This window comes from Alosa pseudoharengus, unplaced genomic scaffold (assembly GCF_046254945.1).
Source record: "Alosa pseudoharengus isolate Yale_2024_CS ecotype anadromous, Long Island Sound unplaced genomic scaffold, YU_APseudo_1.1 YU_APseudo_1.1_scf_22, whole genome shotgun sequence".
Lineage (NCBI taxonomy): Eukaryota > Metazoa > Chordata > Actinopteri > Clupeiformes > Clupeidae > Alosa > Alosa pseudoharengus.
Genome location: NW_027468680.1, coordinates 21,031,693 through 21,058,830, shown reverse-complemented (window position 1 = coordinate 21,058,830; position 27,138 = coordinate 21,031,693). Strand labels below are relative to the sequence as shown.

At 44.0% G+C, this 27,138-nt stretch overlaps 1 protein-coding gene across 1 annotated transcript; it reads right to left on the bottom strand.

Annotated features, from left to right (window-relative positions):
* Positions 1–1,293: 1,293 nt before the first annotated feature.
* Positions 1,294–26,932, bottom strand: stac (SH3 and cysteine rich domain). Its single transcript, XM_076299952.1, is given in 12 exon segments — positions 1,294–1,440; positions 1,707–1,844; positions 2,103–2,154; positions 3,702–3,791; positions 5,610–5,634; positions 9,001–9,039; positions 9,447–9,531; positions 11,243–11,349; positions 11,546–11,627; positions 14,488–14,588; positions 23,297–23,621; positions 26,822–26,932. Coding segments are annotated over 12 exon segments (1,254 nt in total). The 3' UTR covers positions 1,294–1,341.
* Between the last annotated feature and the right edge of the window lie 206 nt (positions 26,933–27,138).

The following is a 27,138-nucleotide window of genomic DNA, read 5'->3' as shown; positions in this document are numbered from 1 at the left end:
CTGAGGATTTGTTCAGTGCCTTCCGTCACAGGGTAAAACCTCACACCCCTCTGACAGTATAAGACAAAACATCAGAAGTAATTAGAGGGTACCTACACATGTCTGCACAGTTGGATACCGGAGTGCCAAAAATGCACCAAATTTCCCAGTGTTGCCTCATATCGCTTAAGTGTTTTTAAACATTTCTCATTTATCTTGCGTGCTTGTCTGTAAGTGACCTCGACTGTCAGATTATAATTTTTTTCCACCATTTTGTCTTATTTGAAACAAATCCCCCTGGTTAGTTCCTTTGAAAATACTCCCTCAGAACATTTGTTTCCATGATATGCGTGCAGTCTTTTCTTTTGCAGTCTTGGCTTTCTACTCCGTCACGTGGAACGTCCACTTGAGAACGAAATCGTCTGCTGGGATGAAATGTTGCGGTGAACGCCTCCTTCAGCGTTCACCGACACTCACTCCTACGGCTGAGAAACTCCCGATTGGAAATCCCACGTTTCCGATCTTCCTCCTGCTTCAGCCAGACTGATTGAACTTGGGAGATAATTATGCCACCCTTGATAAAGCTGGCCCAGGTGCATTCAACTAATCGAGAGCAAAGAGAGGCCTGAAACGTGCAGCACAACAGGGTCCCAGGAGGTGAACTCTGAGGACACTAACAGAAACAAGACATACAGACTACTGCTCTCCACACACGTGCTGCATCTGATATTAAGCCTCTGTACTTTGGAGCAATGCTGCCTTTAACCTTCGCAAGAGGTTAAGGTATCCCGTACTAGGTTAGAGAGAGCCAGGGGACTGAGTATTCTTTGTTGTGGTGGTGGGGCATATGCTATTTTCAGGGAGTGGCACAAGTGGTTCTGTAAACAAGCATCCACTGTTCCCTCCTATCTGCTTCAAACAATGGAGGCCCAGGGAGCCAGACAGAGACCGTTCCTGACACACAATGAGGATCAATAGTCATTTTCCCTCCGTGGACTTTGTTTAGGAACACACACTACATACGAAAACACAGATTTATTTCCTTCAACCAAATAAATAAACAATGAAAAAAAAAACTACGCTAGTGCTTAAATGTAGCAGCAAAAGGGACGATCTGTCCATTTCCACTCCAGTTGCTCCACCAGTTAGCCAGTCCTCTCAGTTCCAGGACCTCCCCTCATGACCTACAATGAGCTAGCAGACTCACTGTGGATTTACAGATAAGCCTCTCAAGAACTGTTCCATGATTTGTTCAGTGGATCTCTCTCCTCTCACTCTCTCTTTACCTCTATCCCTGTTCATCACTCTCTCCTACACACATTTGGGCACTCCCATCTCCCCTTATCTCTGTCTCACTGTCCTTCAGATGTTCTCGAGGACGTCACAGGGCACAAAGCCTCTCTTTTTCCCACTGGTCACTCGGATGAAGCCGCTGCGCTCCTCCTCACTGCTCACACATATCTAGAAGATTCCACAGAAACAAAACAGAAAAGGTTAAAGTCACACATAGATCCAAAGTAAGACATCACTTTCAATGTGCATGTTCAAAGGATGAGTTCTTGACACATAATTTTTCTAATATCTACAGTCAAAGTCATTCATATGATCATTGGGAACTAGTTCCAAAAATATGCATATAATCTCCCAATTTTGAAAAGAATAAGAGAGAGAGAGAAAGAGAGAGAGAGAGAGATAGTGTGTGTGTGTGTGTGTGTGGTTTCACACACCTGTCCCTCCTTCAGAGTGATCTGGCCTTGTTCTTTGCAGCCGATAAACGTGCGGATACACCTGAACACTTGGTCTCCCGCCCTCACTTGCTGAGCAAAAGACGCTGGGAAGAATCCTATCCTGTCTTCAATCACTCCCTGCAGTAATACATAAAAGTTTAATCCTCTGATCTGGTCTAACAATCACCATCTTTGACTTGATGATGGATGGCAGTAAAGCCTCAAAGCCTCCCAATAAAATAAAAAAGACATGATTCATTTCATTTTGACAAACAATTCCGTTACCTAGGGGTTCTTTTAAAAATTAAACTTTAAATGGACACTGACAGTTTTTAGACACAAGTCAACAGAGCTCTTAAATATTCAGGGGTTTGTTAAAACGGAGAAGCCTGTTACCTTCCACCAATCATCGTTGGAGTCATCTGCCAGCACGATCCTGTCCCCAGGTCTGCAGAGAGGGGGGGGGGGGGGGGGGGGGAGTCATGATTAATGTGGGCTCACCCTCCCCAGAGCTGGCTGGTTTCAACAGTCAACTTCTTTCAGCTTCCTTTCCAATTCCAATTCCTTTCACTTTCCAATGCACTCAAATGCAAAATACTCTCTAAACAAATGTGTAAAAGCTCCTTAAAAAGTTTAAGTTTTATGAAGACCTGTTACCATACTATTATTATTTGTGGTTTTGAAAAAGAGGCTCTAAAGACAGGATAGTTATTGTGTGTGTTGACTTCTCACACTGTAATAAAGATGCTGTATTTTCAAAGAACCAGAATTTTGTTTAGTTTTCAGCTCCTCAAAATCTGATAAGTGCACTTGGCTCACATGGAAGTTCCTCTGAAATGAGCAGCACTCGTGGGCGCAAGCTGTCATGTTTTACAGCAAAAAACAAAAAACACAATGAGGGAATGATTAAAAATGACAAATGGCGTGATTCCCCTGCTGTTTTCTTTCTCTTTTTCAAAAGGAACCTTGAAGCCTACCGTTGCATACAGTGTGTTTATGACAACACTTGTAGGGGCAAGTTGATTGCAGATGCTCTCCTTGAACTGAGCCTCGCGTTGAGAAGTCAATGAATTTTAAATGAAGCGCCGAAGATTGGATTGTATTTTGGGAGTGCCACAGGAGATGACTGAAGTGTCTGGCAAATGACAAAGGGCTCTTGGGGCTCAGGATTACTCCTATTCCTGCACGTCCAGAGCTGATATAACAGCCACTGCATACTCTATATAATGCCTGAGGGGTTGTTGAGGGTTCTGTTGCACACTGTATGTGTGTGTCTGTGTGTGTGTATGTGTGTAATGAGGCAATACTAACGCACAGTGGTGAGCTACAAATTGTTCACAAACAATAGTGCCAGCTAGTGTCAAGAGATGCCAAACTAGAATAGCGAGAATTTGAATGCAAATGTTGCAGCAAATGTTTGAATTTGCTGCAAATGTTTTCATCAGTTGAACTGAGCTATGAACAATAACCTACAATTCCTTAGGGTGAGAAATGTGTGCTATCCACTTGGGAATATATACAAAATATATATTAAAACAATGGGCCATCACTCCTCTTGTAAAACCATTATCAAGAAAGGAAAAGGGCAGAAAATGAAACTCCCATGAATGCTTTAAGTTGGTCACTTTGCAAGGTCTGCGCCCTCTGGTGGTTACTCTCGTTTTCCTTTTGCATCTATGATATGGGGGCAGCTGTGGCCTACTGGTTAGTACTCTGGACTTGTAACCGGAGGGGCACCTAACCCCTCACTGCTCACCGTGTTGTTGTAGGCAGTTCACTGCGCCGGGTTTAGTGTGTGCTTCACCTCACTGTGTGTTCACTGTGTGCTGGGTTTCACTAATTCACGGATTGGGATAAATGCAGAGACCAAATTTCCCTCGCGGGATCAAAAAAGTATATATAATTATATACTTACTTATACATATGCATGCAGACAGCAAATCTGGAGCAAGCCATTAATGTACTTACTGAATGGGATGCACAGATAATGCTCACCTCATGTCTAAGTCGTCCCCATCCTGTGCAGTGAATCTGTGCATGGCCACATAGGTGTTGAGCTGCAGGAGGTCCTTACGCTGTTGTGTCCTCACCTGCAATGCACAAACTGCATTATCATACTGAGCCACAAAGACAACAGGGTACATAAAGTTAGGATTTGTTATCTAGCGTCTGTAGCATAATGCATAGCATTTCTACAAACGTAGCATTCAGAGTTTTGGTTATTCATCAGATTCTTTAAAGGAATTATCCGGAGTAAAAGGCACTTTAGATCAATTTACGGATGATTGGGAGTACATAGTTTGAGTTGACATCAAAATCATGTCATTCGGATGTGTTTTGAGAAAGTTCGATTTTACCGTTTTTAGTCAAAACTCGTTAGCCTGGAAGTGACCAGGGCATGTCATTTCGCCGCTACAAAACGCTATTTTTATACCTCTTCTATAGTTCCAAACAACATTACACTTACGTGGTAGTGAGTAGAGGGTCCCTAAAGCCAAACCGAAGTATCCCAAGGTCTTTATGTGGTCAGATAGAGAGTCCAGAATGAATTTCATCAAGCCAGTACCTTTCTGGAAGTAACACGCTCTGGAAATTCACAATTTCGTCGCCGTTTAAAAAAAAAAAAAAAAAAACATAGTATTTCTTTCGAAATTGAAATGAAGTTGTATGCAACAGCAAACCCTAGCTTACTAACAGGTCTTTAGTCTTTGTAGCCTGACGAGCCAGACCCACATTAAAATGTAGGGTCTGGGCACTCACCGTTCGCAGTGCTCAGTCCGAGGGGCGGGATAATCAGTTGTCTTTCAAATTCCCTCTGCACGCAATAGGACAGCGGCAGCGCTATGAGTCCCATGCGTTTCCCACCAGCGGAGCTTGTTGGCTAGTTCAAACGTTTGCCAACTTAATAAAAGTTTAACTCATGTCACACTGTTCGCCAACCACAACATCCATCTTATTTGTTTTCAAGTAGCAGGGAATTCAAGCCAAACCGTTGCAACTCTGCCATCAATCATTATGTTAAGCCCACCTGACGACTCTATACACGATTTCATTGGCCTGATTTAGTTTCGATTTCTGGAGCTCACAAGCCAACGGAGAGTTGCTAGGGGCGCGTCTAGATTTCTAGGCTATAGTCTTTGACTAAAAACGGTAAAATCGAACTTTCTCAAAACACATCCGAATGATATGATTTTGATGTCAACTCAACGTATGTACTCCCAATTATCCGTAAATTGATCTAAAGTGCATTTTACTCCGGATAATTCCTTTAATGCAAAATGGCCTGTGGAATAGTAGTAGTAGTAGTAGTAGTGTGTACTAATTTTGTGAGCATTGTGCTCTTGAGGGATGGGAAAACCAAAGACATTAGACCTGATGTGGAAGATTCCTTTTTGGGAGAATCTGAATATATTTGTGATACAGTATGTGTCTTGGTTCACAATGGTTGGTGTGCTGCCTTCTGAGAAATAACCGAAATGGTTCAGTTTTTGTTGTTTTCTTTGTCATGAGATTAGACTGATCTGCATGTGTGGGAGAAAATATCCTTTGTTTCTTTCTGCTGCTTTTTTCTGGGAAATCAAAGCCAAGGCAGCTCCTGTTATATCTGGGGATTCACACTACAAAGACATAGAACGTACAGACAGACTTTTCCCCTTCATATTATGTGATAAAAAAGAGTGTGGTGACTCTGACTGAAAGTGATGCTTTCCTTCATGTCAATTTGCTACATTTCTGTGTCCTTGTCCATTTTTGTGTCTATTTTTTTTTTAAGAGGGGGGCACTCTGCGCTCAGGCACTTTAGGTTTTGGGGCTACTAGGGCAGTGAAAACCAGGCTGTGACAAGTGGCCACTATGTATTCACAAAGGAGACTCGCCCCTTCCAAATCCCAAACAGAAAACGACTTGTGATTTGTCTATTTTAGAGGATTATACAGGTCAACCTATCACAATGGCTGCATGCAAGGTGCCAAGCCATGGATCATGTGTTGAGGCTCCAGTTCACAATGACAAAACAATGCTTGCTATACCTCATCCAGGGAACTCAAGCACATTTGTCTGTGGGGCCTTGAGTACACACAAAAACCTCCAACAACAGAAACACCCTAACATATGAGAAAGTCACAATAAAATGTTTCAATAGGCCAATACGAGAGCCCGGAACCAGACGTCCATGGAAACTAGTGCGATAAGGAAGCTTAGAGTGGATCTGAATGACTGGGCCTTTTTTCTTTCTGTTTGTTCATCTGATTCCAAACACAGGCGGCTGCGGCAGGTGATCTCTTCCCAGGCCCATGTTTTATTCCTCTGCTCATTACCCTGTCCTGCTAACGTCCGTCGGGCTTGTTTTATGGAGCCGGCCGTCAGCTTAGACAAATGGGCTCCTCGCAGACGATGCTATGCGCCACCAGATAAGGGGAATTGGGGGAAATGCTTGTCACAGCGAGATTACGGGCAGAGACGGAGAGAGTAAGTGCGAGAGTCTTTATTTTTGCAAATGGGTGTGTTGCAGTGTGGTGTGGTTTGAATTGCAAACCTGCAGCATTCCTTAAAACATTTTTATGTTTATGCACGATGTACGATGACATCAATAAACATTACATTAACAATAAAATTATTGAAAAAGTGGGGTGATGTGGTAACAGCATCCATTCCACTTTCGGGTCCAATGGGACTCAGTTTCGTGTCCGTCTCGGGTCATTTCCCAATCCCCACCCCATCTCTCTCTCCCACTCGTTTCCTGACGCTCTCTTGTAACTGTCCTGTAAAGGCATAAAAGCCCAAAAAATGATAGTACCATCAAATAGTCTAAAAAGTACCAATATTATTAATACACTAAATATAATTTAACAGAATAATAACAATAACCAAACACATACAAACTGTGACTCTAAAGAAAAATGAATTAGTTAGAAAGAAGGTGAATAGAAGTCTTCAGACCATTTTTGAAGATCTCAAATCTATAACTAAACAAAGAGCATAAAGTATGTCATTCCAATGAGGAATCACAGAACATAAGAGTCTTGACTGTGACCTATTCAAATACATCATGCCAATCTCAATGTAACTGAAGTGAGCCTTATTAAAGGGACACCAGGTAACGTTTCCGTGCAAATAAGCAGCGAAACCCCTTGACAGAAGATGCAAAGAAAAGGAAAAGAGCTTCAGACCGAGCGAGGGCTTGCACACGTATCGACACGTACAGACGGTAGGGGGAGCTTCATAGAGAAAAAGCATCAGGCTTGCCTGGTATCCATTTAAGACAATACAAATTGTAGGGTTAGGCTACTCTACCCCTGAGCCCAAAACCTAACCTGATTAAATATTTCAAGAGGGAAAACACCTTTGAGGGAATTTTCATTGTAGAAAGAAGCACAACTAACGGGAGAACAAACAAAACAAAAAAATCAAACAAATGCTTGGCCTGGAGTTGTGAAAACTGTAGTTGTCTGTGATATATCCAAGAAGTCTGCAGTGCACCCAAATGCAGAGGAGACCATTGCAGAGGAGTCAGAGGAGAACAAGGGAAACAACAGATTTATCTTGAGAGGCAATACATATTTGCATGTACCACAAGCATAGCCAGAGGTATGTGGGCTTTTTTGGGGGATGATCGAGTTCTCAAATGCTGGGAAATTCAGGGCCTGTGGAGTCTCGCCAAGTTCAGGCCTTCTATGAACACACCAAACAACCTGGCACAAGATCAGTTCTCAGACTTCCAAGAGAGACAGAGGAGAGTGGAGGAGAGGACTGCATTAGTACCCACCGGACCATCCTAAAAAGCTCTGACCCAGGAGTAGAGTGGAGTAGAGTAAAAGTCCCCACAGGACCATCCCAAATAGAAATGACCCAAGAACGTGACATGCCAAATGGAGGTCAACTTATGAAGGAAACCCTTATGAAGATACTGATTCAAAATCAGATATATCTTTCCCGGTTATGAACTCATGCCTGAGTAGTCTACAGTTGCACAACTTATGCGCTATACTTTGTAGAATCCTCCAAATGATTTTATGAGCAATCATGACTTTGCATGCTCTGTGCAAATATTCCTGTCGTTCTCCAAGGCTCTGTATTCAGCGACTACAATGTCAACATTCAGGCTATTTTGTCCAATCGGCAAATATTCAGACAGCCATTCCTGCCTGCCAAACAATTTTACATCTACACCGCAAATTAAAGAACATTAGACGACTCTTTCAAATGGCTATGCCAGATGGACGATGGGAAATATGCTGACAGCTCTACTGAAGCTCAAATGAACATTTAATTTAATGGAGACAACACACATTAGCACTCTCTTTCTGTCTAAGATTACTTTAGCCCATATTCAAATTATTATTATTAGGGTTTTTATAATTTGTACTTTCAGGAGTTGTCTGCTGGACTAGTCCACAGTTTGGCCAAGGCCGTACATGTGTGTGGTCTTGAGAGTGATGTCCAGAAGTGCACAAGGGGACCATTTCAGAGACAGGGCGTCACGGGGGAGCTGTTGCTTGCGACCTTGTAAAGCTCACGCTGAAAGCCCAGCGCTGGTATTTATGCCTCGGTGTCCACTCCTCCGCTCCACACCACAAGCCACAAGGCAAGCCATCCCGGCTCTTCTCTTAATCTATACTTCACTCCTTATGTTTTCCACGTCTTTTGGGGTTTACTCGTTCTTAGGCTTGCTCAATGTGGGATTTTGCTGAACATCGTAGGAAATGACCACATCTGTTTTTCATATCTAATCCAGTGTGATTTAAACACACTGGAATGGTACACAATGGCAAAATATCAATGTGGAATCGTAATGAGACAAACATAATTGGAATGTTCCGGTAAAGTGATGTTAGAGACAATAAAGTGTGCCTGAAATATAACTTGCAAAAATCACATGGACAAATCTTAATTTCCACTTGTCCTCTTTAGTGTGGCTCTCCCTTCCTATCCTCTCATTGACCTTTCTATTTCTCTATGACTTGAAAACTGGAAATGTAATGAATGGATTTCAACCCAGATCCCAGAACTAATACATTCTCCTTATGGCTTCTCCTCTGATTATCCGATGTTTTTTGTCTCCTCCATGAACTCACTCAAACTTGTTTAGATGTAAGTGGCCTCTGTACACATATGGCTGGCTCTGTCCTTAGTCTCACACCCCTCCCAAGAGGTCCCCATCTAGTGTTCTTCTTTCATTTGGAAAGAGCCTGTTGAACACATCAGATCTTTTTTCCCAAGAGGTTTTCTGGTGATTCCAGCCATGGGAATGTTCTAAGGATCCTTACCGGTGAGCTGTCTGCCTTCCGGTCGGCTGCGTGGAAAGACTCTGTTCCATTCTCCAGGGCCAAGAACACTGCAAACGGCAATAAAGATTGCATCATGTCTTTAAACTGCAGACCGGTGAGTGGTACGGCTGTTTCTGATTTCTCTCCTAACAATAATATCCTGAGGTAAACTGGACAACAGGATGTACTTCAAAGACAGAAAAGCTTGCATGAGTTGTGGTTTATAGTCAAAAGGCAAGTTTGCAACAGAATTGACCTTGAACCAGATTAGCTTACTAAAATATATGTGCACATCCCGTCTTATAATGATTGATGTCATCAATATAATTTGCTTACTCAAAATGTTCATATGTTTTCTACATGCTTTCTAGAATTAATTAGAATAGAATATTCTCATATCACAGAATATCTATAAATAAATATCTCCTGTCACTGTCCTGTCACTCTCCTGAGGTGAATTAAATGGTGTATGCACCGTTGTCACTGTGTTTTCTGGTGAGCTCTGCTCTGCTGCTGCGGGATGCCACCTCCTCCGGTACCTGAGCCAGGTCTCCACTGCTCTGGGAATGTTCAATACATCAACATTCAATACGGACTCTCTGCAGACACCATTCAATTTATACTGTAAATGATGTAGTCAACATTAAACACATGCATTATGTCATAAACATTAAATATACTTTATGTTGTCAAAATATCTGATAGGTCCTTTCTTCCACAACACATTGATTTTACTTTGATTTTAACTTTCTTTCTTTCTTTCTTTCTTTCTTTCTTTCTTTCTTTCTTTCTTTCTTTCAGAGAGCAAAAAGTGAGAGGGGGCCAGAGAGAGAGAGAGAGAGAGAGAGAGTGTGTGAAGGAGACAGAAAACCTCCACACAGATCTTCTTAGCAGGACTTCTGGACACCACACTGAGCACCATGAATGATTTAGAGCCACCAAGTTTCCTGAGCGAGCCAAACAATGACACTTGATAAACCACAAATGGCTTCTCTTCCCGATCAACTGGAGGCAACAGGCACTGGATATCAAAAGAAGCATACGAGCAGCTTGTTTATGTCTCTCGTACTGTTTATTGGTGTTATCTGCTTCCTGTGAAGTTTGAGACCTGCAGCATTTTTATGTTTCATGTGCCCACAGACCTCCATGTGCACTGTCTTCATTGCTCCCTCTGGTTTCTGTCCTTTATTGGTCACATTTGTGCTGTGGTGAACAGTGATATCTGCTGTATGCCATCTGCCATGTCTGGACCTAATTTTAATTGCTGGGAGAGCAGACCGTTCAAGATGGCACTATTTCATACACAAGATAAACGAGTTTAAAAGACTTGGACAGAGAAAAGAAAATGAGCACATTCTAATTCTTGTTTGGTCTCTGAGCACGACAGTCCCCAAGTGGGTCAGTACTATTGTGCGTGGTGTTTGTATAGCATTTTCATCTGTCATTGTAAACAGCTCATTTGTGCTGGTTTGTTTACTCAAGTTGATGAAAAGCATCCTCACCACACGAGTCAAATCTTCTACTTCCTTCACTGAGTTTGCCTTCTTTGTCAGCCGTGCTGGTCTTTAAAATGGTCAATGACTAGTTACAACTGCATCAGTCAGCTGATCAATAGGTGCTCTCTGTGTATTTATTTCCAATTATGCTCTTCATATTTCATATTTTTCAAATGTGTCATGGCACATGGGTAGGGTTTCACATTTTAAGAGCTGTGTGTCTTTGGCACAGAGAAATCAATCTTCCCTCAAGCAAAGAGGCTGTTCTTGGCTGTCAGCAGCATCCACATTTAATTCTGCCACGGGCCTGCCTTTCCAGTGACTTATGGACACGTGATTAATTATGCCCTGCAAATCTCCGCTTCCTCTGACGGATATTTCCTCTATCCATTCATCAATCCTCGGCCTCCCAAGGCTCCATGCCAAGACCATTCCCTATCTCTACTTCTTTCTCTCTTTCTATGTCCCTCTCTCTCTCTCTTTCTCTTTCTCCCTTTCTCTCTCTCTCTTTCTTTCTCTCTCTCTCTCTTACACATACACACTCACTTGTTTCTATGAACGCACAAACACATGCACACTCACAAACACCACAAATCTGTCAGCTGACGAGAGGAAAGAGCCCTCCTTTGTGACACCAGAGCTATTTACTGTAAATGGGAACTCTCAATGCCCCTCAGTACGGCCGTGACATTCGAAAACAAGCCTGTCACAAATTGAAAACTCCCGAGGCCTGTCTGTGACCATCACAGTTTCAAATCGATGGCTGCTCGCTTACTGAGTGTCTGTGTGGGGACTCGGAACCGCTGGTCCGCTTGGCTCTCTGGGCCAGAGATGTCCCAAAGCGCAGGGCCTCATACACCGGGTCCACTTTACTGCCACAGGCTGCCATGAGAGAGAGAGAGAGAGAGAGAGAGAGAGAGAGAGAGAGAGAGAGAGAGAGAGCAGAACAAAACAGTCCGGTTAGCAGTTAGTTCAGTGCAAGAGAGACAGAGAGAGAAAGAGAGAGAGAGAGAGCTGTGAGAGTAGGCACGCCCCCTGGTCCAATGGTGTCGTGATGGCTGAATACCCACTTACTCACCAATGGGCATGACCTCTTTGATGCAGCCAAACTGCCCCTGAATGAGAAGAGGGGAGCTGTAGTAGCGCCGGAAGCCCTTTGGCTGGAGAGAGAGAGAGAGAGAGAGAGAGAGAGAGAGTTGGATGAGAGGAAAAGTGACAGAGGATCAATAACACAATGGGAGATGCCCTCTTCATCTGCGTGTTAAAGGGAAAGAGCAGCATGGGCTCCTTTATGTTGATGAGTCTATATAAAATCACAAGGACACTGTCAAACTCACTTATGCTCCTTCCAGTGCAGGGTTTTAACCCCACTAACTTCAGGAATGCTCACTTTTCCCGGCATATCTCTATAATCTGATTCTTCTAACTTATACTCTACCTCTGTATTGTATTGTTGACATATTGTACATTTCAAATATGGTGTCCCAGAAAGAGCATCACATTAAATGAGTTTCTAGTAATGTTTACTACGAGCACACAAGGGTTTGCATTCAGACAAAGAGCACTAATACAAAGGCAACTTTTAATAGACATTAAAGGTAGAGTCATCCATTAAGGCGTAAGGTCTCCCACATTTTCAATATTACTTTCACATGGTGAATGTATGATTAAAATTAAGAGACACTCTTCTGGGGATCTCACTTGGTTGCAAATGCTGTTCATTATGCATCTTAATTAATCAAATGAAAAGCAGCTGTAAAATAAATAATAAAACTGCTCAACAGGCTAAGCTAAATATAGGGTCTTCTGTCAAAGTCGCAGTATTGCAATAATTAGCATTACGGTTTTGTTTATGTTTGGCTTAGTTAATGGAGAGAGCTGAGCAATCAGCATCACTAATCTGTTTTGATTAATCTTTCATTGGCGGCCTCCAAATGAAGAGGGCCAAAATAAGCCACACTCCAGGTGGAGAAGTACCTCTTGAGTCTTGCACAATGTCACATTTTACATGCAAGTTCATTCAGGGAAAAGGTTAAACAAGGCATATTTATTCATGGTTGCATCTGGTTGCTTGGAATACACAGACCCCTCCGAGCATGGATTCGATCTTGTTCCTTTGTGTCCACTCTAGGCCATTATAAACATCTCACGGCCACTGTAAACTGCAGGACATTAGGGTTACAACAGCTGACGTCCAGTACTATGAGACAGGGTAGGAAACTTTTTGACATTGTTTGTCTGACACCACTCCCTCTTAGTGTGCAGAGTTGTACTGTCCCACTCGGAAAGGGGGGCTGGTTCTGCCCACGGCCCGCTGCCAAGCAGAACTTTCTGGGACTGGGAAACCATACAAGGCCCTGTGGAGGCCCACTGAAATAAAGGTCTACTGAGAAAGAACATACCGCACAGCTTGTTTGTTGTGACTCCGTCCGAGTGTAGAATTTATTACTATAGAAATATGCGCCATGTTTTAATGTCAGCTGACCTTCCCTAATATTGCTTTTCAAGCCCATTCAGACTAATAGGTGATGGATTGAACGGCAAATGCTTTCAGAGCCACTAATAATATGGATGTCTAACTTAGGGAAATGTTGGAAAGTTTTGTAACATAGTGATCCATGCCAAAGGGAAAAAGCAGACTCAAAAATAAACGGCTAGCGAGCTAAGAGAAAGTCTAAATTATCACAGGGGTCCAAGGGGAATACTTCTCTTTTAACGCTCGACCCTGAGACCCCATTTTCCACTCCTGAAAGATGAGAGTGTCCCTGAAAGGCTCATCTTCGGGTGCCGACTCCAGTCATGGAAAAATCGGAGGGAGACAGGAAGAGACTTTCTTTAAACATCCTGTTTTGCCCACACATACACACAAACACTCACAAAAACGGAAGAAGCGCACGCAATCTGAACCTCCTCTGCATATGGAGCATTTGGCCCACTGGGCAATACTCTGCCATTCCCAAGACAGACTCTCACACACACACACACACACTCGCGCGCGCACACACACACACACACACACACACACACACACACACACACACACACACACACACACACACACACACACACACACACACACGCACACACACACACATCTGTGAAGGGAGGAGCTTTGATGGGAACACTTGACTGTGTGCACATGACAAGAGGGACTCAATTTGTTCCCCCTCCTCATCCCCCCCCCCCCCCCCAAACCTCCACCCAGCCTATCCACTGCCACCCCTACACCCCCCCTCCCTCCTTGTGTGGGTTGTGTGAAGACCCCGGTGCTGTCGTGACTGCCAGTCCCCCTCTCCCCCCTCTTCCAAACCCACCCACCCACCCCTTGCTCACCCGCAGGTGGGGTGGTGGAAGACGGAGAAGTGACGCCTGTATCTCGGTTTTGACATCATTCCCCTGCCCACCGTGCTTCCTGATTAAAATGCGTGCTCACTCTCACACTCCCCGCGCACAGACGGAGGGGGAAGAGTGATGAATCACACCAAGGGATGCGTGCATGCGATGCCTCGGCGAATGCCTCAAAAATAACCAGTTGGAAAAACTGACTTAGGGCCACTACCAATCAGATGAGCAAGAGAGGTAGGGAGAGATAGAGTGAGAGGAGAGAGAAAGACAGAGAGAGAGACAGAGAGAGAAGGAGAAAGAGAGAGAGGGATTCCCCTTAAAAATGATCTGGATGGAGACCCACCTTGTAAGGGTATCAATTTTAACCTGCTCCACCATGCTGGCTTACCATACATGTTACTGACGGATGATCATTTTAGACACCACTTTCTATTTCTGAGAGTGTGTCATAGGGATGACATTTAGACTTACACAATAATGATAATTTCAGTGTAAGTAAGATAAAATCATTACATAAAACTGTATGAATCATATAACAGAAATTATAATATAAATTGCATAAATTGATTCCTCCTACAAAACCTAGGGATGTAATTCCAGACAAAACTGTAATAGCATAAAAAATGTCATCGTTTTAATTCAGACACACAACTGACATATTCACACCAGCCTTACCAGTTTCCCCATGCATCTCTGCAGTCCAACCCCGTGCACACATTTGTGGTGGATGCTCATCTTGCAGGCTTTGCAGCGTAGGCCATACTTGGCAGTGGTGCCTGTGAAGGACACAACACGCAGAGGAGACTTGATGAGGCACATCAGCTGTCAGTCAGTCGGTCTCAGTCTAGGGATTCTCCCGTTTGTTCCTGGCACCTGTCTGAGTCTGTCGCGCTGTGCTCTGTAATGTGTGGGATGCACCGACACACTTCACTACCTGCAAGGGAGATTAAAGGTGTGTGTGTACTGTATGTGCATGTGTGTGTGTGTGTGTGTTGTGTACACACAAATAAAACTGCCTGGCACAGATCACTGTCAAGTGGAAACTGAGATGGCTGCAGACATGTTGTGTGTGTTGTTTGATATTAGTCTTCGAGAACAGAGGGACATTCACCTTGAGATAGGGGAGGACATCAGGACATCAAGCCTCATGTAATTACATCAAATATGGCAGGAGAAAAGGGCAGAAGAGTTCCCTTCCTCTTTACATTACATTACATTACATGTGGCTGACACATTTTAACCAAAGCGACTAACAACATGGTAAACAGTTTAAGTTTTAAGGCAATTCTCTCAACAATTTTAGGACAATTTTAAAAAAGGTAGAGTACAGTAAGAAGTGCATCAGTGAGTGCTGTTTTAAAACAGTTTAGTGTCAGTTCAAGACAGCTGGTAAGTGCTAGGATCAGCAAGACTAGTTGTAAGTAGTGCTATGAGAGGAGATGTTCTCTGAAGAGCTGGGTCTTCAGGAGTTTTTTAAAAATCTGCAGTGCGTTCCAGGAACTGGCAGTGCGTTCCACGAACGAGGAACAACAGATGATAAAAGTTTGGATTGAGCGTACCGGTGGCAGAGCTAGATGTCGTCTTAGGAGCGCAACGGTCTGGAGGTAGCGTATGTCTGTATGAGGGCATTCAAGTAGGTGGGAGCAGAACCGGAGACTACTTTGTAGGCAAGCGTTAGAGCCTTGAATTTGATGCGGGCCGTCATAGGTAGCCAGTGTAGCTGGATGAGCAGCGGGGTAACATGTGCCCTTTTGGGTTGGTTGTAGACCAGGCGCGCTGCCGCGTTCTGGATTATCTAAAGGGGTTTCACTGTGCAGGCTGGGAGACCTGTCAGGAGGGCATCGCAGTAGTCAAGTCGTGAGATGACCATTGCCTGAACCAGGAGTTGGGTAGCAGAGTCAAGTAAGTCCTGATTTTCCGTATGTTGTAGAGTGCGAAACGGCACGACCGGGCAATTGAGGCAACATGATCTGAGAAGGTTAGTTGGTTGTCGAGAACAACTCCTAGATTTCTTGCAGCCCTGGTAGGTGAAACAGACAGGGAGTCAAATTTGATGTTGATGTCATGGTGTATGGTAGGTTTAGCTGGGAGGACCAGCAGTTCAGTTTTTGAGAGGTTCAGCTGGAGGTGATGTGCTTTCATCCATGTAGCTATGTCTGAGAGGCAATCCGAGATCTGTGCTGAGACCAAGGGGTCATCAGGTGGAAAGGACAGATAGAGCTGTGTGTCGTCTGCATCGCAGTGGTTTAAGAAGCCATGTGAATGGATAATCTGTCCCTAGGATGTGGTGTAGATAGCAAAGAGAAGGGGGCCCATCACTGAGCCCTGGGGGACCCCTGTGGTGAGATAGTGAGGTGATGATACAAGCCATGATACGTTAAACAAGCGTCCTGTGAGGTAGGATTCAAACCAGGAGAGAGCAGAGCCGGAGATTCCCATGTTAGAGAGTATAGAGAGAAGGATGCAGTGATTAACCGTGCCAAAGGCAGCCGATAAGTCAAGCAGAATGAGTACTGATAAAGAGCGGACGCCCTCTTTCCTTTCCCTCCACTTCCAACTTCCAACTTCTGTCCTCTTAAACCGAATTAGCAGCAGCGCGCCACTTCATCCAATCTGCATCTGCCCTGAGAAGCTTTAATGGACTTTCTCTCACCTCCAAAAGCGCTCCACTCTTTTCCCTCTCTACCTCTTTAACCATCCACACACACACACACACACACACACACACTGTCTCCTTCAATCTTGCTGTACCTTGCATGCATCAGAGACATTTGAGTAAATGAAGATGAATTGACATTAATTAGTTTCAGAAATGACAGAGCTGAGAGAGAGGGAGGGGAGAGTCTCCTTCTTGTTTGCTTGCCACTCACACTGGGGTTGTGTGTGCGTGACTCAATGTGTGTGTGTGTTTGTGTGTGTGTGTGTGTGTGTGTGTGTGTGTGTGTGTGTGTGTGTGTGTGTGTGTGTGTGTGTGTGTGTGTGTGTGTGTGTGTGTGTGTGTGTGTGTGTCAAGGGGGGCATGAGCTTATGCTAATTATGGCATTAACTCTGAACTGTGCCCTCTTTACGACTCTCTGTGGAAAATTAATGGGGGTTGAAGGGGTTAATTTATCGACGCCCTGACACAACAGTCTATAAAGTAGAATGAGGGCTTCCCTCTCACGACATTAGGACATTATATGGCTGTAAATCTGAGTAATAACATTTGCAGGTAAAGGGCAGGGTTGCTCGCTGTTCCATTCTCTTTGGCCGGCAACTTTATGTTGTGCTCCACCACGCTCGACTGCGTGATTGGGTCACACATCGGTGCCTTCCAGCTCATAGCGTGTGTCTGGCTGCAGTGAGTATGGGGGGGGGGGGGGGGGGGGGGGGGGGGACCACTCCCCAGACTTCAGCCCCGTTCTCATTTGTCCTCATCCGTTGGAACTGTTAGCCCCGGGCACCTAATGAATTAATCAATGCTCACGTGCCATGCTCATGCTCTACATCTCACCAGCGAGCGTGTCCGAAAAATGACTTTATTGATCTTTTATGCATCTTCAGAGATTTTCTAACCAAGAAAAGAGTGCATTTAATATCTGAGCGAGCTGGACTGTCAATGTGGGGCCTATAATGTGGTGAAGTAGTACTGGAAAAGTAGGATAGTGAGTCACAGCAACATGAGTCCAGTAAACAGACTGGAGCAGCACACACCGCTGCACATGTCTAAGCAGCACACACAAACACACACACACACACACACACACACACACCCCTGCACATGTCTAAGCAGCAACATAGTCCACACACACACACATACACAATATCACACTCACACATACACACACATACACACACACACACACACACACCGCTGCACATGTCTAAGCAACACCATAGTCCAGGTGTGTATTTGGTTCATTTGCAATCCTTCAGGTAGGACGAAACACACACTACACTAAACAAACAAATATCACTTTACAGGAGAGGAATTCACCACTGAATGACAGACTAGGGCTAGCCCTCTCGCTAAACAGAGATGTGATCCTTTGCTCTTAAACTTTAACAGCATAGTCTTGGACAAATTTGTGGCAGCCCCATTTTCATGTTTGTACCATTCAGAAAAATGTAGGATCATATATCATAAAAATAAATATATAATATAATATATTCAGATGATAGCAGTTCTACACCCACTGTATCCACTTTCAATCATTTATTATTATGCACATATTATTACAAATTTGACTCAAGTTACTGTATGTAAGGTTTTTAGATGTAAATGCATAACTATACTATGTCACGATTTCACTAACATGTAATGCGCATGTCATTAACCATGGTAATCACTTTGGGGGTAATAGTCAGCAATATTTGAATATACACAAACCCTAACCCTAAAAATTTTTTTTGCTTTTCAAACCTGGTCTTTCAAGCAGAATATGTTCAATTTCACAGCTCTTCAGTTTCTGGGGACACTGACCTAAAAGCAAAGTTCTGCACCATGCACTGTGTCGTGAGTCACATGAGTCAACTTGGAGCCTCTCCTGCCCAAGCTCAAGTAATCAGGAAATTAACTTGGAAACCCAAGAAAGGTAATTATGTACCTAGAGACTGGAAGGCACCACAGCAATAATCCAACTCCAACCAACAGCCTGTCTTGCACACGACAAAAGGTAAATAGATCCACCGTTGAGATTTTTACCGCTTCAGTTAGTGGTGGAGATTTAGGCTCAGAACACGTGTGGGCTGAAGCTGAACAAGCCATGGACCTGCAACCCACAGTTGGTGCCATTGCTGTTTAAACAGAATATATTTCAAAGCAGAAGGTAATTTGATGGTGAGGTGAGAAGAAAAAAACAATTTCTTGGCCAAGATTTAAGAATGTCATCTTCTTTAAGCATTCCCAAACAAAACTGGCAAACTGCACAGTCAGTTGTATCTATTGGCACTTTCTCCTTTGTGTACTAAGTCTGCTCACAAGCAGCCTGAAGGAAATCTATGAGAGTCCCTTTATAATAGGGAACTTAGGAAGACTTATGCGTCCCAAAATAGAAATGGCTGTAAACAAACCGGAGCTTTTGGGTATCTGGGCAAAGTCACATCAGATACAGCCAAGATAAGGCCATCTCGATTAGTATTTTTCTTCAAATGAAGTTAGAGAACATTCTGGCTTGAAACAGACTTCTGGGGGTGCTGCTTGGTGGAGGAGCGAAGCCGTACAGGCTTGAAGAGGAAGGATGGCTGCGGCCGGTTGCTCTCAGGGCCGTTTACTCCCTCGGCCGCATTGCCCCAACTGCCCATTTTTCATTTGCGCCAAAGTAATGGCCTGGACCAGCGCCAAGCAACAACCTCCCTTCAGTCTCTCTTCTCCCTTTACTTCCTATCTCTCTCTCTCTCTCTCTCTCTAGCTGTCTTTCTCTTCGAGCATCGATTCAGTGGTGCCCTCTTCCCTGACTTCGGGTCTTTCATTTCCCGTTAGGATGACTTTCGCCCCATCTGCTAACTTACCCCCCCCCCCCCAGCATCCAAAGACTTAAAAGGAGCAGGCTCCTGCCAGTTGTTGGCGGCTACCTTCATCTTGTCGGAGGTCTGCGCTAATAGGAGCTTCGCTGGTTAGTAATTAAATAAGAATGGAACGAGGTGCCTGCAGGTTTGAGCCTGAAATGAGATGCTGCATGTGACCTATCTTTGATTATCTTTCACTGATTGCTTAAGAGTTGTTGACGTTAAACTACTTCCTAGGACTGGGTTTGTCTTTCACATCTCTGCCTCTGACAGAGGAATAGTCCTAAGTATTCTAAGGAGAAACACCACACACATACACACACACACACACACACTCTTCTTTCCCTTAAGCCTTTTCAGACACTTCCTAATACACTGATAAATCAAAGTGTTTGTCCACAATCAAATCACCACATCCAGAGTATTACTCAACGTTACAATAATACATTTGAGGGTGGACGAGGATTTATAACCTGTTTTCGGCCTCATAAATTACCCTCCCTCGATGTTAGTGCCCCACAGTGCCCCTGTTCTCTCACAGGTAAGAGGTAGACATTTGTGTAATGAGTCGTTTGCAGGCCGCAGCCATAATCAATAACTGGCAGACGCTCAGCACTCTATCAGAAATGTGTTTTTATGTCCTCCTGAACCTAATCTGTGGCGCGCTTTGCCCTGTTTTCAATCAAAGTGTGGGGTTTCATCATTCATGGCCAAGGCTATAGCCCCAATGCCTCACTATTGTGCTGGTTATTACAAACGCCTCTAAAGGGCTTTTTTTTTTTCAACTGCGGCTTATTTCCCTCACAATCTGTGGCGGAGGGCCATTCTGAGCGGCGGCGTTCCCTCCTTTATGGCACGGGGGCAGTCATGCACGCAGCGAGTGAGAGCTGCTTGCAGAGCAATCGCACAAGGAGAGTTTGGAAGGTGGACACCGCTTTGGGATAACAAACTTCCACAGACAGCAAGATAGAGACTGAAACAGTCTGTCTCTGGTATTTTGGAAGGGGAAATGTTTCCACTTTTGTGCGTCACTTTGGTGAATAATGGCTATTTTGTGTCAGGGACCTATTCCTGATGGATGACTATTTTAAGAGTAGTGTGCAAGGGTTTTCTAAAATGGAATACGCAATAAATCATATTAGTACACCCAACCGCAACACTTTCTTCTCGTCACGAACAATCACACCAACACACAAGGACTAAATTCAACTGATTCATTAGACTTAGGTCATTTACCAAGATGCTGTTCACCTTCCCCATAGGAATCAACACATTCATTGTGCAAAATCCATTGTATGAAGGCATTAGCTCAAAGACAGACAGCTTCCATCGTCCTCACATGACCTCAGCCCGGCCATGTTTGCAGAGGCATATCGAGGCGAGGCGGCTCTCTGCCCCGGTGGGGGATTCGAGGGGATGGCTGATGGGGCTTGTCGGAGACATATGTTCAGATGCAGGGACGTTATTAACAATGGCACTGCCGAGCGTTTCCTCTCCAGAGGAATAGTGAGTTGAGAGGAATGATTTGAAAAACTTAACGATTCAACCTGGCCATAAAACAGCACTTCAACAACAGTACTTCAGCATTTAGACTGGTCAGTTCCTGACTGGCTATTCCTCCTTTTCCCCTGCCTTCTGACCTGTTTAACATGAGTGGTGTGTTTGGTACAAGGGTGCACACTGATGACACGCTCAGTCACCACAGACCTTGCCCTGCAGGCTTAGCTCACTGCAAGAGAAGTGAGGTGATGGTGAACAAGGTGCAGCGCAGAGAGAGGACAGGAGAAAGGGATCGTGGTGTCTGTCTGGAAGTGCGGAGCATAATAACTAGAAAATGACCCTGGTGAACATTCAATGAGTATGTCACTAGTAGCAGATTCAGCTTTTACCAGAATTGTGGTGAATCAATGAAATCTTATAAAATGAATCACCTCTCCTGTGTGAATGCATGTATGCTACTTTCCTATTTCTTGGTGTGCTTTTCGCTTCAAATTGTCATGGATTTTGGTTGTCTGGTCTGACTCATAAGGTTTGTCTGTGAGACATCCTGTGTGCTTCCCTCTGCTCTCTCTCTCTCTCTCTTTCTCTCTCTCTTTCTCTCTCTCTCTCTCTCTCTCTCTCTCTCACACTCACAAGTCTTTACTACTTTGAGAAGACATCTGACTTTTATTTTCCCTCATACTGAGAGAGCATCCTGGGGGTGTGATCATTCACAAGAGGAGGTCGTGAACAACATATGATTATGGAACTCTGTTTGCCATCTCCAGCATAACTGCCCATTAAACAATGATAACTATGCCATAAATACCTATTAAACTATATACACCTGAGCCTGTTAAAAGTTTTGCCGTGACAGACACTACTGTAAGACCGTGGGACGGCGTGTGCCAGGTAGTTGGGGGGTTGTGGGGATTCTCTGGCTCTCCCGTCCATAAATCGGGCTGTCAGCACTGAGGTGGCAGACGCAGGCTGACCCCGGGGCTCTGGCAGGTGGGCATGTGGAATGGAGCAGGGCCAGGGCTCCAGCTGGGCTAATTAACGAGCCTGCGACAGCCCACCTCATCAGCTGCCTCACACACACACACACACACACACACACACACACACACACATACACACACACACACACATACACACAGACACACACACATACACACACACACACAGACACAGACACACACACAAACACACACACACACACACACACACACACACACACACAGACACACAGACACACACACAGACACACACACACACACACACACACACACACACACACAAACACACACACAGACACACGCAGACACACACACAAGCACACTCACACACAAACACACTCACACACACACACACACACACACACACACACACACACACACACACACACACAAACACACACACAGACACACGCAGACACACACACACACACACACACACATGCAGACATACACACAAGCACACTCACACACAAACACACACACACATACTACAAAAACACACACACAGACAGACACACACACACACACATACGCACACACACACACACACACACACACACACACAAACACACACACACACACACACACACACACACAGTAATGAAACAAATTCTTCGTATGATTGACTGAGATAACTCAGCCACAGCCACAACAATCCACCACCATGGAAACACTCCCGTATGAGTCTGTTTGCAAAAAAAATAAAACGAGGTACCTGAATAGAAAGCAGTGAAACCCCACTTACGTAAAGCACATTTCAAAACCAGAAAGAGCCAGAGTGGTGCTTGGGAACAATCAAAACAGGACATCTTCTCAAAAGAAGCCATCACCTCACAGATACCATACGGTGTCATATGTTTCCTCTCATGGTCCACAATTTAGCTCATGCACTCTAGCTGAACAGATGGTGACCAAGACCCTCATTATTCTCCCAATAGGCCCATCTTACATAACCAACCAACCCCCTTTCCTCCCCTGCCAAGCTCTCCCCTGGATGGGTGCCTAACAAGAGGGCAGGAATCTGGAGCATCTGCTTGGGGACCGGCTCTGATGGCCCATCAGTTGGACAGTGGGGTCCAGCTCAGACCAGCTGACCCACTCGCTCAGGTGAGACATGGTTTGTCAGACACGTCTGGCTCATCGATGCAGATCTGACGAGTTCTGACGCAACATGAGTTCAATCTGCTCATGCCTATGCGTGCGATTCCTGTTCTGGTACCGGCCAGGTTACTGTAATGCTAGAGATGGCTGGTCACAGCCCTTCAACTCTTGTGAGCCACAGATGATTTGTCAACAAGTGGGCTGAAAATATGACCATAAGCACTTGCAACAAATACATACACTATCATACATACGTCACTAGTGGACCAGTTTTACCTACCTAAAATACCTGGAGAGAACATATGGCATTTGTATGCTGTAGGTGGGTTTTGTCAAATTAACAGATTAAATGCACACTGCAACAATCATTTCAAACTTGAGTGAAGAAAGACTCTTACCTACAATCATGTGATTACAAACGTCACAGAAGGTGGGCTTCTTGAAGATGTACTCAATGAAGCAATGTCCTGAGGGGTCCACCAATGGTTGCTGAGCGGTGAAAATGGGTGGGCAAATGGCCATGGGGGCCGGGCATGGCATGAAGGGGGGCAAGATCGGACAGGGGGTGGCAGGGGCGACTCCACAGGCGCTCAGCTGGCCGGTGCTGCTGCTGACGTCAGACTGGAACGTCATGTCGCCGCTGGGCCGCTGGAAGAAGTTGTCGGCGCTCTTGCTGCGAAGACTCTTGGTCTTGAAGGAGAGTGATCGCTTCAGTTTCTGCAGCTTTAGAAAACAATCAGCCGGAGAAAAAGAAGAGAAGAGAAAGAAGAGATGGCAATAGAGCAATAAAAAAGCAATACAGTGTAACAAACCACCACAGGCTTTGCAACGTAAATCATTATCACAACTGACTTTCAAGAGATGGACCACAAGTCAACAGATTAATTCATATAAATCTACAAATAGGTCACCTGATGTCAATTGCTTAAATCAACTCACTGTGACTGTCAAGAACAAAATGTCATTGGTATCCTGCCAAGAGGACTAATTTAATTTTCTCCGTGATAGACAAGGCCTGGGAAATCTCTGTCTCACCAGGGTGCGATTTCATATTCCCTCACAGCGACCTGAGAGATGTTTCCTGTACTGTTCCAATTTATTTCAGTGTCATTTAGCCGACATCAAGAGCCCAAGCTGGCAGGAAGATGGGCTTGTATTCCATCTCAAAAGTGAGTTCAGTAATGTGTCCCTTGAATGAGCATAAATAGGCACTGGGGTTCATCTAATTCACATTATCAGTGAAGAGAGTATATAAACTGTAATTGCTACTACACTGGGAGAGTGGCCAAATTGCAATGTGTGTGTATATCTGTGTGTATATTTAGCTCTGTCTGTGTGTGTATATATACTTTTCTTATGTTCTATAAGCCTATATATAGTATATTTAGTATGTTTTTTATTCTTCTTCTTCTTTAAGGTCTGCTTTTGATAGGCTTTCAGCTTAAAGTTTATTTTCCAGTCTTTGTAGAGTTGAATGAATATATTTTGTTTCATTTTGTTTTGTTTTGCTCCTGAGACAAAGCCACACCTTCAAACATGTCCAGGTGTTCAGGTCACTCAGACAGTGGGACTGACATACAGTCAGACTTAAACAAGCATAACATGTCAAAAACAGCCCTTTGATCAGGGTTCAAAGATTTAAGTGGTACTTCAACAATAAACATATCAGAGGTCACTGTATAAGAGCCCTCTTGGTTACTGCCATTCAGAAATGGATCAAATAAAGCCATTGATGAGTGCATGAGTGATCACAATGATCTAAGTTTCTGTACTGAGTAATGAGGGGAAAACTCTCTGTTCTCTAGATGGACGCCTTCTATTTGTAGTCATGCCTTTCACTGTTTGGACTATGCAATATCAGAAGTCCAGCAAATGGACAGAGCACATCAACAGGCCCTGCTGAGGCACTACCACATGCTAGCGTACAATGATGACCTATTGATCGCTGCAGCCAATCAGAACATGATCGATGAGCCCTGCCATGCCCTGTCTGTGGGATTCAAAGAGCGGTAACAACACTCCAGTCCAGGGGCTGGCGGTCCCCACCACTGTCAGGCCACAGAGCGTCTTCATGGATCTCTGAGTGATGACAGCTGAAATGATGGCTGAGGAGCAAAATTCATCATTCCTCATGATTACTCTGTCACTCTCTTCCCCACTCAAGACTTTTCAATAGTTAGAGTGTCATTTTGTTATAATTGAATATGGTGAGGTGAATATGGTATGTGCTGAGCATACATAAAATTTAATTAGAAAAGTTTGACTGAGGCAGAAATTGGACACCCCACCAACACACAGAGGGTTTGCGAAACCACTTAAACATTCTGTCCAACTTGACCAGAATAGGCAGTGCACTCCTCACTAATCAGGACCTTGCCCTCCTGGTTTTACATATCTAGCCTTAATTTAAACTCACAAGAGCACAGAAAGTGTTATGTGATTGCTTGTTTTGCAACTGTAGTGGACTTGACATTATAAAAGCCATGTCGATGACAGAGGTTAGCCATTTGGAACCAGATTTTTCCAGGGCTTAAGCGCTGGCTGATGGAGGGAAAAACTGATATGACGGCACAAGACCACGTCACGAATAACCGCAGGAATCCAGAGCTCTCCTCCTGATGCATTACACACAGCTCTAAAGCAACATCATTTTTTTCCCCCAGATTGCATCTCAGCTCCAATTTGCCGGCCTAAATGAGAAAACGAGAAATGATAACAAATAGGCCGTGACTAGAAGGAGGAAAACAGCGTCACATCTGGAGGTACCACCTGAGCAAAAAAAAAAAAAGCTACTCTGTTGACATCAGATTTGTCACAAGAGCAATAACTTCCTGAAGTGTCTTAAACATAAGCATTCAATCAACTCTGGAGGAACCTAATGAGCTTGGCTGTTTACTCCACCCCCCTTTCTCACCCTAAGAGATAATCTTCCAAAGTCTCCTTGGGGAACATTATGAATTATGAAATGAATGCTGGAGTTTAAATATGCTGTTATTAACACTACATAAAATGTAAGATACATATGAGGAAAAGCCTACACACTTATCCAAAGCCATGTATCATAACATATTTTAAATGTTTATATTTAAACAAATCCAAATCCAAATGAGCTGTGTCATCTCACACTGTAATGGGATCATATCTAGAAAAAAGGAGATGTTTGGAAAATGTTTTCAACCCCAGCTTCATCACAGTCTAAACTCTGTCAGACACTGAAGGACAATTCAGTATTTGCTATTAGGATGCCAGAGAAACACTCAACTGAGTAACAAGAGTAGGCTATCCTAACTTACATAAAAAATGGTGAGTATAATAAGTTTGTCTTCAGTTAATTCACACCATACTTTACAGAAAACAATTGATTGGTGATCACTTAAACCTTCTTGATTTCATAAATGGTTAGAAAGGAGGTGAACTGACTAACCAAAAACATCTACAACCAGGGCCCTGTACAATATTTCAAGGTTAATTGTTGCAGTACTACTCAGGGCCATAGATGACCCAGTTTGATCTAGAAACGTAGATAAAATGTCAGTGGCAATGACGACACCCCCTCTTGTGAGACTAGCCTACAGAATTTACATACATGTATGTGAAACATGATCTTGGTGAACTTCATAGAATGATAGGCTTGATATACAGCAATGCAAGAAGGCATTAAAACATAGCCAACAAAATAAAACGACATAAACAAATCTCACATCTCATTTAGACAGTGACAGGATTTTACATTTACCTGATGTATGCTTATGCTTTTGTCCATATATGCAGTTGTACAGATAGTCTACACGTGTTGATTTGACAGCTGGTGAGGCAAGTAGGCATAGAGAGCAGCCTATGGAAATATTTTTCAGGTTTCACTGCCAAAATAAGTTGGTTACAGGAAAGTCAATTCAGAAAAACCCAAAGGAAAGGTAGCCTACCTTTGACTCTTGATTATTGTTGGATGTAGGAGATTGTGGCAGGTCGTGCATTTCGCGTTTGTTTTCCTTGCCACTACTGTCGTCCTGCATCATATTCGTCGGTGGAATCATTTCCTTATAAAACTGACAAAACAAACAATGGAACTCTGGACACGTGTGTCCACCTGTGGAAGTGCCAGTTGTCTTTACATATTTTCCCAGAGATTTACAAAGAAGCAGAAGTCAGATGTGAACGAAGTCCCACGGTCTTCGAGTGGCAAGGCAACGAGAAAAAAAAAACTCCAAAGGTGAAGTAGCTATAACTGTTGTCTATCAAA